The sequence below is a fragment of the Ictidomys tridecemlineatus genome, chromosome 4, assembly GCF_052094955.1.
Source record: "Ictidomys tridecemlineatus isolate mIctTri1 chromosome 4, mIctTri1.hap1, whole genome shotgun sequence".
Taxonomy (NCBI): Eukaryota; Metazoa; Chordata; class Mammalia; order Rodentia; family Sciuridae; genus Ictidomys; species Ictidomys tridecemlineatus.
The window spans coordinates 91,817,845-91,833,503 of record NC_135480.1 but is presented as its reverse complement, the minus strand read 5'-3'; the positions used below and the strand labels follow the sequence as shown (position 1 = coordinate 91,833,503).

The 15,659-nt window shown below is 36.5% G+C and overlaps 1 protein-coding gene across 5 annotated transcripts in view; it reads right to left on the bottom strand.

Annotated features, from left to right (window-relative positions):
* The window catches only part of Elmod1 (ELMO domain containing 1), a 69,469-nt gene that overhangs the window by 2,082 nt on the left and 51,728 nt on the right, over nucleotides 1-15,659 (bottom strand). For 4 of the 5 annotated variants that reach the window (XM_005329074.5, XM_021728951.3, XM_040285157.2 and 1 more), the window contains 4 exons: nucleotides 12,257-12,325; nucleotides 11,732-11,755; nucleotides 8,124-8,174; nucleotides 6,698-6,831 (listed from right to left, as the gene is read on the bottom strand). In XM_005329074.5, coding sequence (XP_005329131.1) covers nucleotides 6,698-6,831; nucleotides 8,124-8,174; nucleotides 11,732-11,755; nucleotides 12,257-12,325 — 278 coding nt within the window. The remainder of the gene's footprint in view (nucleotides 1-6,697; nucleotides 6,832-8,123; nucleotides 8,175-11,731; nucleotides 11,756-12,256; nucleotides 12,326-15,659) is intronic. The other variant, XM_021728954.3, reaches the window with a different exon arrangement.

Sequence of the window (15,659 nt, the reverse complement as noted above, 5' to 3'; positions counted from 1 at the left end):
CCATAGTGCCCCCTCCCCTCCACCACATTTAAAATTGAAATGTGGATGGTTTTTTTTAAAGACAATTATAGGTATTTGTATGTAATAAATTCATTGCAAACTCTCTTAGAAAAGAGTATTTAAGGAAATAATCCTATCAAAACAAACATTACACAAGCTTTTTTGTTTGTTAACTTTAGAAAGTATTTGAAAACAGGAGCCAAGACTGGAGTAAAACACCTGGTTTAAATATCAGCTCTTCTACCTCTTTATGTGAACAGAAATGAAGAATCATATTAGAAAGAATATACTCAGTTTGAATATTAAAAAATTAACAACTTTTGTTTTTCTGGTAACTAGCAATGATTGGGAATCCTTTTGACAAAATTCCATAAACAGATTTAAAAAATCTTTATTCATATATATAATACAAATTAGAAGTAACCTCCCCCCAACATATATGGCCAGGTGTAGACCCACTTGTACTCCTGTTCCTCCCATCATATTCTTCTCATTATTTTTGTTAGGTATGCTCATACATCCATAAGTACAGGGTCTCTACACAAATATAGGACAGGGAAAGAGAGTATTTATTTTATGTTTCTTTTGGGTTCACTGTTCCATTTCTTTTAGGATAGTCTGTCTTTGGGCTCTTCACATGCAGTAATTGACATGACTGCTTTTAACATTTCTGATAAGAGACACAATCCACCCTCACCCAACTGGCCCGTGGTTACACACACTAGGGCTGACAATCAGAAAATACTCAGATCAGTAGTATCAGTCACCTGGGAGCCATCTTCTCTGTCTATGTTCATCTGATGCTTGGATTCCCCAAGGCAGCCCAAGGTGGCATCCAGGCTTGATGGTTCCATGGATGAGAAGCTTGTCTCTTAAAACGGTTCTCACATGGAGCCTAAAGCTTTAGGTTTTATGGAGCAAATTCAATCCTCCGTCAGATCCTTCAGATCCAAGTATCTGAAGTGTGCTTTAAGCCCAGTGCTTATCTCATCTCCAGGCTGGGCATCCCTATTTCTCCTCACCATTTCCACATACCCTGTTGGAGTTTATTTATCAGCCTGGTTGTTTTGGTGCACACCAAAGAGAAACTTGTTTCCTCTAACCTCAGTCTTATCCAATGAAAAGAAGTCAATAATCTGCCCATTTCAGTGACTGAACAAATTCTTAAAATATCCCAGGAATGATTTGGGGTACCTGTTAATAATGCAGGTCCTTCCAGATTCAACCAAACTTGCAATCCATTAAGAATCCTGTGTTACTAAAGTTTGAGAACCTATAGTCTAGAAGATGACATCTTTTTAAGTTTCCTTGGCTTCCTTCTAAATATTAAGATTTCTATGGTTCTAAAAGAAATCTATGATAATGTATAATTTCTTCTCTTTTCTTAGTATATAAAATCCGCATAATTTTCCTGACTGGTTTTTGAGCTCAAATAAACATATCTGAGCTATTTTGCATGGAAAGTCAAGTTTCTAATACTATGAATTAAAAATGTCCATGATGTATCTCATTAGTATCTTATGAGTGACAGCATCTTTACTCCTGTTGACAATGATAAATACGTACTGTGAAAAGTTATCTTTTAAAAATTTTATTTTTAATTGCACTATTTATAGGGTACAATGTAATAATTTGATACTTGTATACAGTGTGGAATGATCAAATTAGTGTACATAGCATTTCCATCTCAAATGTTCATCATCATCTTTTAATAATTCATTTTTCTGCAACATACATAAAAATGTTCATTCTTCTATAATGTGTAAATATATTTGGCAAATACTCTAAAGATGATGTAGTGTGGCATAGAGTTCTAAAATAACGCAGTTCCATTTAGTTTTTTTAATAATGCTTTCATTTACAGTATCTTTTATATATTATATATATTTTTAAGTTGTCGTTGGACCATTTATTTTATTTATATGCAGTGCTGAGAAACGAACCCAGTGCCTCACACAGCCAGGCAAGCACTCTACCGCTGAGCTATAACTCCAGCCCAGCTCCATTTAGTTTCTCCTGTTTTCTACTTTATGCACAATTACAGAACAACATCTTGGAAGTTTTAAAAAATTGGCTAGATGAAGTGGTTCATATCTGATACCACTCTCATGATACCTCCTCTTAATGCTACAAATTCAAACTGTAGAGCTTGTAGACAGATTCCCTGGGATTCTCTCTATCCATTAGGAAAGCAATTAGAGATCATATAACATGATTGTAATAAAAATGCAGAAATGGTGGCCCAGAATCCCAGGTACATATTACAGTCATAAAATTCTTCTCATTTTTATATAATGTGGGGTGTTCAAAAATTCATTTGGCCAATTGGTCAGGTAACCCATCCTCCAATTACAAATATGTAACTGATACAACGTTAGGTGCTGAGGATGAAGAGAAAGGTCGAGTTCTGTGTTTCCTAATTTCTCAGTCTCCTGGAGAGAGGGAGACAGGTATGCAATTTCAGCTGATGATCTGTTAGCTCAGGAAGCTAACAAAGCAGTGTGGAAAGCAGGAGAAAACAGAGGCCAAGGTATGGCTAACAGTCTCTCACTTAATTCTTACAACAGCTTTGTAGGGTAAGCAATGGAGATTTTATATCTCTATTTTACACCAGAGGACACTGGGCTTAGATAAGATTCTTGAAGGGTGCATAGTTACACAATGACAGCAGGAAATCAGGACCACAAACCAGTTGATTTCCCACAGCGGCAACAGCCAGCCTTTCCTATGCATTCTGTTCCTCTGGTTCTTATTCTTATTGAATAGTTCTTTTTCTGAAGGTCAAAGAAAAGAAAAGACAATTCCTTTTCCTCTTCCGGCCATTGTGTGTTCCTTTGCTCACTAGCCTAACCTCACTCCATTTTAATGGGGCTGTGTGTTCAATAGAGCTTTAGATTGAATGCAGTTTCTGTAACATAGTCTCTTAGCGGTGCAGTGTTCACCGAATAATGCTGTGAAGTCATAATGATGGAGCCATTATGTTCTTATATTTTTCCACCTAGATGAAATACTTATTTTGAATACTAATTTGGCTTTCCATCTCAAGCCTGCAGCAAATTTATTGCTGCTTCAATGTGTCTTGGTTTTGCTTCACTGCATCAGGTTACTGGAGAGCAGAGACATGTGCAAGGACACAGGTAATTGCAAAAATATTACAGAGAAGACGTGCAGAACTGATCATAGTTGGTGAAGGAATAATGAAGCTAGGGCACAGTTTGCTTCCTCTAAAGACTCCCCAGTTCCTCTGCCTATGAGCCAATCCACAGGGAACTGCTGCTGTTTCCAAAACCTGAGGAGTGCCTTGGGAAATAAGTAATCCTATGGCATGCTTACTCATCTGCTCTGGGACTCTCAGAAACATTTCAATCCAGGACAAGGCTAAAATTTTCCAGATCATATAGTGTCCCCTTCCCCTTATAAAGAACATTGCCCAATATTGTAGCTTCCTTTCCATTCACCCATCCATTCATCCATGCATCCAATAAATAGTTACTCAGTGTTTACTCTGCACGAGGTTCTGTGCTGAGGGTATGGCAGTGGACAAAACAGAAATGCTATTTCCCTATAATTTTAACTTTGATTATTTTCCCGGGAAATGCCCTTCTCTGTGTGGCACTGATTTTCTTCCTCAATGCTGATGAATTTCAAATCTGTAGCTTGTGCCATTCAGATTCTTCAGAGCTCCTGAGCCTTACATTAGAATGTCCATTCTGTGGCTCTACATGGATTTCACTCTGCTTGCCTAAAATTAAACTCATTTTATTTTCCCTCAGAATTTCCCTTATTTCCATAAAGAGCATGGAAAACACAGAATAGGCTAAGTGTAATGGACTAAGGAAATGTAGCATGAGGTTTTATTTAGCTACACGTTCATGCTCTTTAATGTGGCCTTCAAAGCTCTTTGGGATCTGGCCCCATTCTACTCTAATATTCCCAGTATCGCCTCTAGTCACGCTCTGTCTCCTCCCCGACACTCTCTGCTCTACTACTTGATTCCACTTTCTTCTGTTTTGTGACCTTTGCCCTGCCACTTCCTCTGGCCCAACCACTCAGCTACTATTGCTTTATTTTCTGCCACTTGTCCTTCACGTCTCATTGAAAGTGGCAGTTGCTTCCGGGAGCTGTCCTTAATTCCCAGACTTAGTGAACTTTGAAAGCCATAGGTGTTTGCAATTTTTAAAAACTAGCTTTACTTTCTCAATCACAAAAGTCTTCCCAGAATGTTTTACTTCCTTGTTTAGATGTCTGTCTTCTTCATCCCAGAACCTGACCTGCAGTAAAATCTCAATATTTGTTAGAGATGGTCAGAGTTATTACAGGAGTACATATAATCATCCAATTGTCAAAATAGGAGCTGTAATGACATTATATGTGGGACTCACATTTTCTATGGACAAGTTATAAAGTATATGCGTCTTTAAATTTCCTTTTAGTTTCTAATCTAAGTTACACATGCATATTGTTCAGAGTCAAATAGTTTAACAAGTCTAGTTGCAAAAAAAGAGAACAAAACAAAACAAAATATTCCTGTCTCACTTGCCCTAATTCTTGCATTTCAACTCTTTGAGCTGATTATTTTGACTACTGACCTCTATAGTTCTAAATAACAAGATTTCCATTGCTTGATTTTTTTAAACTCCCTTTTATAAGAGATGAAGACTTAGCTCCCTTTTACCCACCTAGACATATGACCATTTATTTTCTCATCTCTTCTTAGATTTTTTAAATTGCCTTATTTTCTATTTGCTTAGTTTTCCACTTTAACCTTAAACCATCTCTAAAGTACGCTAATGTCCTCTTAATGTGCTTGAACGTGATAGATACTATATTTTTTTATGGTATTAAGAATGGAACCCAGTGGTGCTTTACCACTAAGCCACATCCCCACTCCTTTTAATTTTTGAGAAAGGGTCTCACTAAATTGGTAAGGCTAACCTCAAACTTGAGATCCTCCTTCCTCAGCTTCCCAAGTTGCTGGGATTACAGGTGTATGTCACCATGCCCCCCAAAAAATATGGTAGATAGTCTATCAGTTTTATAGTCTTCAAACAGTCTACCAGAGCCTTCTGTACCTGCTAAAATACAAATTTCTTAGAGACTATTGCACAGACTTTATCTTGGGCTTTCTCTTCACATTACCCTAAAAACCCCCTTCACTTCTCTCATGGGATAAATCCTGTCTTCTGGATCCATTTATTCATTTTAAGATTATTTTTAGGTCTGGGGATGTAGCTTAGTTGGTAGAGGGTTTGCCTCCCATGCATAAGGCCCTGGTTTCAATACCCAACCCCACACACACCAAAAAAAAAAAAATTCTCTTATTGTGTGGAATTACATTCTATTAGGAACTTCCTGATAAAAGTACCAGGAAGTAAACTGTTCAAGATCTTGCATTTTAAAAAGTGTTTATTCTATTTCAGTATTATCTGGTAAGTTAGACCGGAACTAGAATTATAAACTGGAAATCATATTCCCTTTATGTTTTCTTATATATTTGCAGACATTATCCCATTGTCTTCTAGACTACAACATTGCTATCGAGAAGTCCAATGTCATCTCTAGTCCAAATTCTTCATATGACAACTTTGGAAAATTTCAAGATCATATCTTTCCAGTGTCATGATATTTCACAGTGGTATTTTGGTGTGGGTCTATTTTCATCCACTATGTTGGTGCTTAGTAGTTTAAATATGAAAGTCCATTCTTCAGTTCAGAAAATTTTCCTGATCTATTTCTTTGGTTCCCTTTCCTTTGTTTTCCTTTTTTCCAGGACTCCTGTTTTTCAGATATAAAACTTCCTGGAATAGTCTTTTCTTTTTCCACCTTTATTTTCTATTTTTTATCAATGCCTTTTGTTTGTTTGTTTGTTTTTTGGGTTTTGTTTTGTTTTGTTTTATTTCTGGGAAAGGTTTTCAACCTTATATTGTAATCTTGGAGATTTCATTTCTGCTAAAACATAGATCTGGCAGTCAACTCAGGCTGTGTAGACAGCTGTACTCTTGAGTGCTATGCCATGTGGGATCAGAGGGAGAGAGGCACTTGCAACATCTTTAAGTCAAACCAGAAGCTGACACATTGAATATCATGCAAAGCTGGAAAGAGTAAAATTCATGAAACCTAAAAATATGAGTATAGTTTCTGAGTGAGAAAATAATCTGTTTTAGTCAGTTTTTTTTTTTTTTTTTTGTCACTGTGATCAAAAGACCTGACAAGAGCCACATAGAGGAGGAAAAGTTTATTTTGGCTCATGGTTTCAGAGATTCAGTCCATGATTGGCTAACTTCACAGCTCATAACAGAAGGGTGTGGCAGAGGCAAGCAACTCAGGTTATGGCAACTGGGTAGCAGAGAGAGAATTCTGTTCACCAGGAACAAAATATAAACCCCAAGGTCATGCCCCCAATAACCTACTTCTTCTAGTCACACCCTGTCTGCCTATAGTTACCACCCAGTTAACCGACATCAGAAGTTTGATCCACTTGATTAGGTTGCAGTTCTCATGATGTAATGAGTCATCTCTGAGTATTCGTTCTATGAGTGGGGGATATCAAATAAAAAATTCACAACCAAATAAAAAATTCAAAACCAAAGGAAAGATTTCAAAGGGCCCAAAACAGCACAAAGATTTCTCAGCTTTGATCCTTTTCTGGAGTGCTCTATAGACACTTGTATTGATAATTAAATGACAGAACACTTACAGAAGGTTTGTTGGAAGTGAGACAATGTTGGAGCTTCTGGAGCGATGTTGTAGAAGTGGGTTTTTAGTGCTCCACTGACCAGTAGATTATATGCCAGATCGGTTATATTGATGCCCACAATTGCAAATGAGTACCTGTGAGGTGAAAACCACAAAACCAATAGTGTTGCATATATGGGAAATAAGCATTTCAAAAAATGATAACTTGGGTTTTCAATTCCTATTACATTATCAGAGTGGAAAATTGCTCTTTCTTCTCCACCCCATCAAAACTTTGACTTTTATAATTGATCATATGGTTTAAATAATGCATACCCAAAGAGTTGAGAGTTCATATGGTTTGACTTGGTAATTCTACTTCCAAAATATCCAAAGTGGCCTGGCGCGGTGGCACATACCTGTAATCCCAGTGTCTCAGGAGGCTGAGACAGGAGGATCACGAGTTCAAAGCCAGCCTGAGCAATAGCAAGGTGCTAAGCAACTCAGCAAGATAATAAAATACAAAATTGGGCTGGGGATGTGGCTCAGGTATTGAGTGCCCCTGAGTTCAATCCCTGGTACCACCCCCCAAAATAAATAAATAAAAATTTAAAAAGCCCAAAATATACAATGTGGGCTAATGTTTACACACAGATATTAATCACAGCATTATTTATAATAGCAAGATGTGGAAACTATCCTTAAAAATAATGACTAGAGAAATAGATTACAGTAATCTCATATACCATATTACAGCTGACTAAAACTATGTTTTTAAATCCTATTTAAGCAGGATATAAAACTTTATGGATTTAACAAGCCAAGTTTAAAATATATACAAATGTGCATGAAAAAAAGGCTAGAATGAAATGCCACAAAATATTAATATGGATACACAAGAATAATAAGATCAGGGTGATATTTTGGTTTACTTCCTTTGCTTCAGAATAAATCATATATCATTTAAGTGAGAGAAATTTAAATAAGCATATTATCACAAAATGTATTTTATAGTCCCTTTTCTACATGCTTATTTAAAATGAAAGGAGAAATAAGTTTTAAATCCTCTTTCTTATTACAAACCTGCACAAAAATATTTTTGGATGAAATGGGCATTTTAAAAAAGCTTCTAGAGTAAAATTTTATCTAATAAGTTCAATACTTTGTAAAAATCCTTCAAAGAAAACTACCAAATCGAATTCTGAAAATCCTTCCTATACAGTTATAACTATCTAAACCTCATCAGTTGGTTCCAAAGTGGTATAATGAAGTCACAGAAATAAATCCCAACACATATAAATAGTCCTTTTTAAAATTCAACAGGCTTACATATTTCCATCAGGACAAGTGGAATTCCATCCTTGTCACCTTTCACAGCACTCTTGGGGCACTTTTGCTCTGTTTGTGGTTTAGTCTGTCATTCTTTGTGTATGAAATTCTATACTCACCCAATTGCTTTATCCATCCTTTTCTTCTCCCATTCTGTTTTGCTGAATTTGCTGAATGAATGAATGAATGAATAAATAACATTTAATCCTTTATGGGTTCTTGCTTTCTTTTATTGCTTATGTTAAAGTTGCTAACTGTATGCAGAAAAGTCTAGAACTTGAATCAATTTGAGTATTGTCAACTTCTAAAGCAACAGTGAAATACAGCCTTAAAGGCCAAACATTAAGTACTCCTTTACACACTGTCATTACTTACCAAGTACTCCTCCTCTGAAAGTTTGCCTGGTATCTCCTTTCCCCTAAACAGAGGTTGCCTTACACACTCATGTTTCCCCACCGAATTTTGGTGAATCTCATGGTATTCATCCTGCCCAGCCCTATATGTGATGCCTGGTTCACAGTAGGTGCCAAATAAATGTTAGTAAGTAAATGATTGAGTTAGTAAAAGAAAGAAAAGAAGGAAAGAAGAAAGGAGGGGGGAAGGGAGAAGAAGAAGGGGAAGAGGAAGGAAAGACAGTAGATAGGTTTTAACAAATTCTGTTCTCCAAGTGCGATGATACTTCTTCTGGTTGAGCTCCATTTTAATCTATTTTATAATTTGAGATCCTGAATATGACTGTTTGAAGAATCTTCTGAAAATCCTGCCTTACATTCTATTATTTTGCATACTGTATATCTGCCCCTTCCCAACAACATCTTGTAGGCAGAATAATGTTCCACTTCTCTTCTTGAATGATGTAACCTTCATTCAATGTTTTGTGCTGAAAACTGACATTAGCACTGGAATGAAATAAAATGTAAAAACTAAAGACATGAATACTTAGCTTCTATCTAAGCAAAAGAAAGGAGAGTTCTTTCAAATACATGGCAAAACATGCAGATAATACACACAGCACACAACCACAAAAACATTAGGCAAAACTGATATTTAACTCTGTATGCTTTCTGGCTATGTAAATGACTGGCTATAATTAAAAATAACTGCTTTTAATTCATTTAAATATGCCATCTGTTTTTAAAGTATAACTTCTATCCAACAAACGAGTCAGCCAGAGAGGCTTCAGAAGATTTTTCCTTATAATACTCATATACAGCTGTGCAAAGTGGCATACACCTCTAATCCTAGTGACTCAGGAGCCTGGGGCAAGAGGATTGTAAGTTTAAGGCCAGCCTCAGTAACTTAAAGACCCTGTCTCAAAATAAAATTTAAAAAAGGGTTGGGGATGTAGCTGCATGGTAAAAACACCCCTGGATTCAATACCTAGTAACAAAATAAACAAGCAAACAAACAGAAAAAAAACTCATTCAAATTAAAAAGAATTTTATGTGAAATTTTAAAAAATTGTATGAGAATTTATAAGCATCATTTCCTCTTTAACAAAGTCTTTTTAGCAAATAGTGTCTCTGTTTGTTAAATTAAATCTTTATTTGCATTGGAAAGTATTGAAAAGGCCGATATCTTCCAATTATTTGATTATAGAATACAATCCTACAACCAACAACAAATGGGATCATTTTATTCAGAAAAAATAAATCAACATAAAAGCTCACAGTTATAATTCTCCTTATAAACTGATTTACTTGTATCCCTCAAGTTCTTTCTAGAATCTAAAGGTAGATATTTAGGACAGCAGTATTACATCATGCTTGCTGAAAGACAGGGAAAGAACTTTCTCTAGTGTGTATGTTGACTTTTCACTGTTGAGCACCTGAAATATTCAGGATCTGACAGAAGCTACATTGATATCATAATTGACTTCTTTCAGACATCACTGAAGAAGAATAGGAATATTTTCAATACATTTTGATTTGTATCCAGTGACATTTACCATCAATCTGAAACAAGAAATACACAAGCTTCCTCTATTCAATTGTATTGTAACTTGAGGGATAAAACATGGTAATTTTACAAATAAATTTTTTTTAAAAATTATAATTCTATCTTATGTTTAGCAAGCACAGGACACACTCACTAGTCTCTTCTTAAATGAGAGTAGTCACATAAACCTGCAAGTAATTCCTCTCTGATGGTGGATACAGGAGTTAACAACTATAAAGATTTTTTTTGAGAATGGTTCACAGACAAAAATCTCTTTTCAATGGTTAATCAAAAATATTTTAAGCTTGACATGAGTCAACACAGAGGAAGGGTGGTACAGTTGGCATAAGCTCTTTTAAACAGATGTATGAATGCTGCTATAAAAGATGTAGGTGTTCAACCTGAAGACATATCCTATGTCAACACACATGCTACTTCCACACCATTGGGAGATGCTGCTGTAAACAAAGCCATTAAACATCTTTTTAAAGACCATACATAGGCCCTTGCAGTTTCTTCGATGAAGGCAGCCACAGGACATCTTCCGGGAGCTGCAGAGGCAGTTGAGGCAGCTTTTGCTGCATCAGCTTGTAATTACTGAAATCTACCATCTACTTTAAACCTGGATTACACAGAACCAGAATTTGATCTCAATTATGTTCTGCTAAAGGCACAGGATAGAAAACTGATAAACGATGTATTGGACCCATCAATTCCTTTGGTTTGGGGGATACTAATGCAACACTTTGTATTGCTGGCACACAGTCATTTTTAATTAAACATTGGTTTTTAAAATGTTTTTAAAAAATATTTTAAGCTTATTGTTACTTTCCATGAAGGGTTCATGTCTTCTGGCTCACACTTCTCTGGCACCACAGAGCACACACAGACTCTCAGCCAATTTAATTACAGAAATATAAATTCAGATGAAGTTACAACCGCTTGATTTTAACCATCTAACAAATCAAGAAAGAACAAAGTAATTTTAGTGTTTTCTTAAAATAAATAAAAGTAGGTCTCTCATTCTTGAGCTAACCCACATTCCACCTGGAGTGTGCCTACTTTCACTTTTCACTTTCTAATAAAACTCTTCTTCCTTCTTTTGCTAAATAAATGAAGCAAATGAATTTTCAGTCTTAGAAAAGATTATAAATGTAAACCTAGGAAAGTGTAATGTAATTTCATGAACCTTCACCAAATGGAACTGTAATGAATATAATAAGGAGTGGGAGTCTAAGCCACCCTCTCCTGAATTTTGAGAAAGTTATGATAAAATTTTGATTTGTTTAACCAACATGAACACTAACAACTAACCTGCCATCATGCTGAGGGAAAAAAAGTGATACAAAACCATGACTGCAAAATAGTGGAACTACTTATAAGAAGAGCAACTAATAACACACACAGATACACACATTAGCTGTTATATACAATCAAATCAGATACATAAAACATAAGGGAAGATTTGCTCTATGTAATGAAATTCCCACGTGAAATGTCCTTCCTGGGGTCAAGTGTTCCCCCTCGCGGTAAAGGGTTTAAAACTTCCTGAAACCGGGTACAGTTGTGGCTATCAAAAGGCACTTTGATATTTTCCATCAGATTTGTTTAATCAGATTTTCAGCTCATTGAGACACAGCCCCCAAATAATTAATTATAACATAAAAAGTTGAAAAATGTTTGCTTTTTAAACATTTTTCATAAATTTATATTTCCTTTAAAAAGTCTTACCACTAATCATTCTCAAATAAATAAAAGCAATCAAACATGAAAGCAAAGGGGAAAATACCTTATTTCTTCCTTAGTGATATCCCTTCATGTAACGAATTAAAGAAAAACATTTAGAAAGGTAAATTAAAATGCAAATAAGTTAGAATCCTAAAATTTACAAAAAAATAAAAAAAAATTAAAAAGCTTCAATAATTCCAGACTTCCTCAGTTGGTTTCTTACTTCATGACTTCTGTTCCTTCTTTCTCCCACCACACTTGCTTGTTTCTCTGAATTCTTTTCTTTCTCCCAACCCCGAACTTCTTCCTTGCCTACCTCTCAATCTTCCTGGACCCAGTGACATTATCAGTCTCTTTAACTATATATCTTGCTTGCATGGTGCCACTTTCCAGCCTAAATCCTGGAACAGTACCTGAAGTTTTGCTCCTCCTATTCAGCATTTGTCAAAAGGGCTTGTTTGAGAGAACTTTAAATCTCATTCCTGGTGGGCTGACTCTCCTGGTAATCTTTATCTACAGATCCATGTAAGAGGTCACCTTTACCTAATTCATAAAGCCTAATCCATCTTTTATTTTCAACAGTTACCTGCATTTTGGATGAAGAGAGTCAGAGAGGACCTGCTGAGCTGCTGTAGAATCCCTTTCTGCAAAATACCTGCAGTTGAAGAAAAACAAAACAAAACAAAACAAAAGCCATAATTCTGTACCGGCAGAATAAATTCACTTTTATCGAGTTTGAGGATATTTTGAACTCAGAGATGGGTACTAGCATAAGATTATTACTAGTTTCAGTTCCTTTAGAGAATAGTTTTTTATAATAGGTGCCCCCCCCAATCTGACATGGCAGGGTGGTTGTGAGAGCCACAGTTTCTATGTGTCAACTAAGGCAATGTAAATTGCTGTGGGATTTAATTTGCAGAAAACATCTTTTAAAAAAGCATAAGAGGTTGAGGTTCATTGGGATTTTCAGAGAAAAGGAAAAAGGAAGCTTGCCCTGATGATTAAGACCCCACTCAGCCAGGTGCAGTTCAAAGCCAGCCTTAGCAACAGCAAGGCACAAAGCAACTCAATGAGACTCTGTATCTAAATAAAATACAAAATAGGGCTTGGGGGATGTGGCTCAGTGGTTGAGTGTCCCAGAGTTAAACCCCTGGGACCTTCCCCCACCTCAAAAAAAGAAACCACTCAGCATGTACTTTTCTGCTCTGCTCCCCCTTCCCCTCCCTATGAAAGTCCATTATGTTCCTGGGTCCCCCAAGATGAAGCTGTGAGGATATAGCCCCTCCATCTTCTTCTGGGCTGGCCCTTGAATAGACCTGATTCTTTCCTGCCAACTCTGGTTTCCTGAGTATTAGCCTTTGAGCAGCAGCAGCACAGACCTTGTCCTGGTTACACTGTTCCTATTTCTTTATCTAATGTATCAAAACAATTCTCAAATAATAAGACAAACAACCTCACAGAGAATAATGGGCAGAATGGACCCTTCATCATTTAGGTGAGTGCCAATCTTGTCTCATTTCACTTTCTCTTTTAAAAATGTTTTTATTTATTTTTTGTTCTTTTTAGATATACATGACAGTAGATGGTTCATTTCACTTTCTTTAAAAAAAAACAATTATTTTTTTTAGAAGTAGTTGGACATAATACCTTTATTTTATTTATTTATTTTTATGTGGTGCTGAGTATCAAACCCAGGGCCTTGCACATGCTAGACCGGCGCTCAACCCCTCATTTCACTTTCTTTATGGTGGCTTGGCTCACAAAAATAATCAATTTTAATATGTGAAAATTTTTAATCTTTTTTTTCAGTCAATACTTTTCTTTTTGTCTGTCTGTAAGAGATCCCACCTTACTCATCTATCTTAAAGATTTCCTCCTAAAGGTTAAAAAACCTTGTTTTCACTTTCAATTTTTGAATTGAGATGAGGTAGAGATTTAACTTTTATTTTTTCTAAACGGAAGGCAAATTGTCCCAGTTCCACTTCTTCAAAAACTCAGCCTTCTACAGTGGTTTGTGACATCACCTTTGTCATTAAGGTCTGCTTTCTATTCAGTCACTTTACATGATAATGTAGCATTTCAAACATTTTATAAGAAAATAGGTGATGATTAAACTTCCTAAATTTAAATCAGAGGGAAGAATCTAGGGAGAAAATGGGATGACACAAAAAGTGACTAAGGTTTCATTCCTTTTAAAAGTATATTACTCCCTCTCCTCACTAATAGGGTTGTGTCAAAAGACAGAAGAACTTATTCAAAAGGACTCTCTTTGTCTTGAAAAATAATGACTAGTGATAGCTGAATTTAATCATAAAAAATATTAAGTACAATTAGTCGGATCACAGTAAACATATAAAAGCACAGAGTTAAGGAGCAATATTCTAAAAAATAGAGAAAGGAAAAAAAAATGTCAACCACTAACAAGGGAATGAAGACACCAACTTCCCACCTGAGAATTGGCAACTAGATAGAAAAATCAACCATCTCTCCACCTGTATTTTAGAGAAACCAAATAGCTATAGTTAATAAGAAAAACTTCTTACAGAATTCCAGGCAACAATTGTGGGAAAAATAGCAGTAGAAAGGCTTTTTTTTTTTCACAATAAATTAATTGGTTCAGCAAAAACCATGGAAGGAGGAAAGGCTGATGGGGGATATACAATACAGCCATCAGGCCATGACCCATCCCAGCACAAGGGCTGAGAGTGCTGGGATGACACAGACTCCTGCTGTGATGTCAACCTAAATCTCTTCAAGCTTTTCTGAATACCTCCAATTTTCAGGAAATTCAGGGATGGTTACAAATGCAAACAGACAAATCTGGACCATGGGACATTTTACGGGACAATTGACCTGAAAGCTTCTCCAAGTTAATGACAGAGGAGAAGAGGTGAAAGAGGGAACAGTGGAGAAGAGACTATTAATTTATAAAGACCCAAGGGACATATTCACTAAGTGCAATGCATAGGTCTTATATGGGACTGCATTCGAACAAAAACCGCTGTAAAAGACATTTTTTTTGAGCTGGGAATGGTGGTGCATGCTTGTAATCCCAGTGGCTCCGGAAACTGAGCAGGAGGATCAGCAAGTTCAAAGTCAGCCTCAGCAACAGCTAAGCGCTAAACAACCCAGTGAGACCCTGTCTCTAAATAAAATACAAAATAAGGCTGTGGATGTGACTCAGTGGTCAAGTGCCCCTGAGTTCAATCCCCATACCAAAAAATTTTAGAGAATTGGGCAATTTAAATATGGACTAGTTATACATTGTTAGCAGTGATAATGGTATTTTTGTTAATGGAATGCTGACACTTTTTAGAACTACCTATGGAAATACTGAATAAGATTGGATAGGTAATGGTCCCCAATTAGGGAATTATTCAAATGTAAAGGCCATCCCATGAAAATGATCAGAAAAAATTCCAAATATTCCAATCAAACCTTTGTCCTAGGGTGGAGGTAGGAGGGTGGGGGTTTACAGAAGGGAGAGGGAACCTGAATGGAGGTTACAGGAAAGTTCAAACTCAAGGTCTATAAATGCACAGCCAATTAGAAGGTCATGGGCAGAACCAATACAATTGGTACTTTTCCAATACCTGTTTTGCAAAGATTTTGACCATTAGCTTTTGTACTTTTCCAAGACCTGATTGGCATAGATATAGATCAATCCCCCTACCCAGTAGCTGTATCAGCTCCTAGCCTAGTATGCTTAAGTGGCAACTCCTACTGGGTCCCCTCTCCCCCTGCAAAAGCTCTCTCTCTCTCTCTCTCTCTCTATCCGGTATGGGGATTGAAATCAGAGGCACTCAACCACTCTGATTCACATCCCCAGTCCTATTTTGAATTTTATTTAGAGACAGGGTCTCACTGAGTTGCTTAGCGCCTAGCTGTTGCTGAGCCTGGCTTTGAACTCGGTGATCCTCCTCCCAAGCCGCTGGACTTACAGGCCTGCACCACTTGCACCCAGCTTTTTTCCTTTTCACTTGAATAAA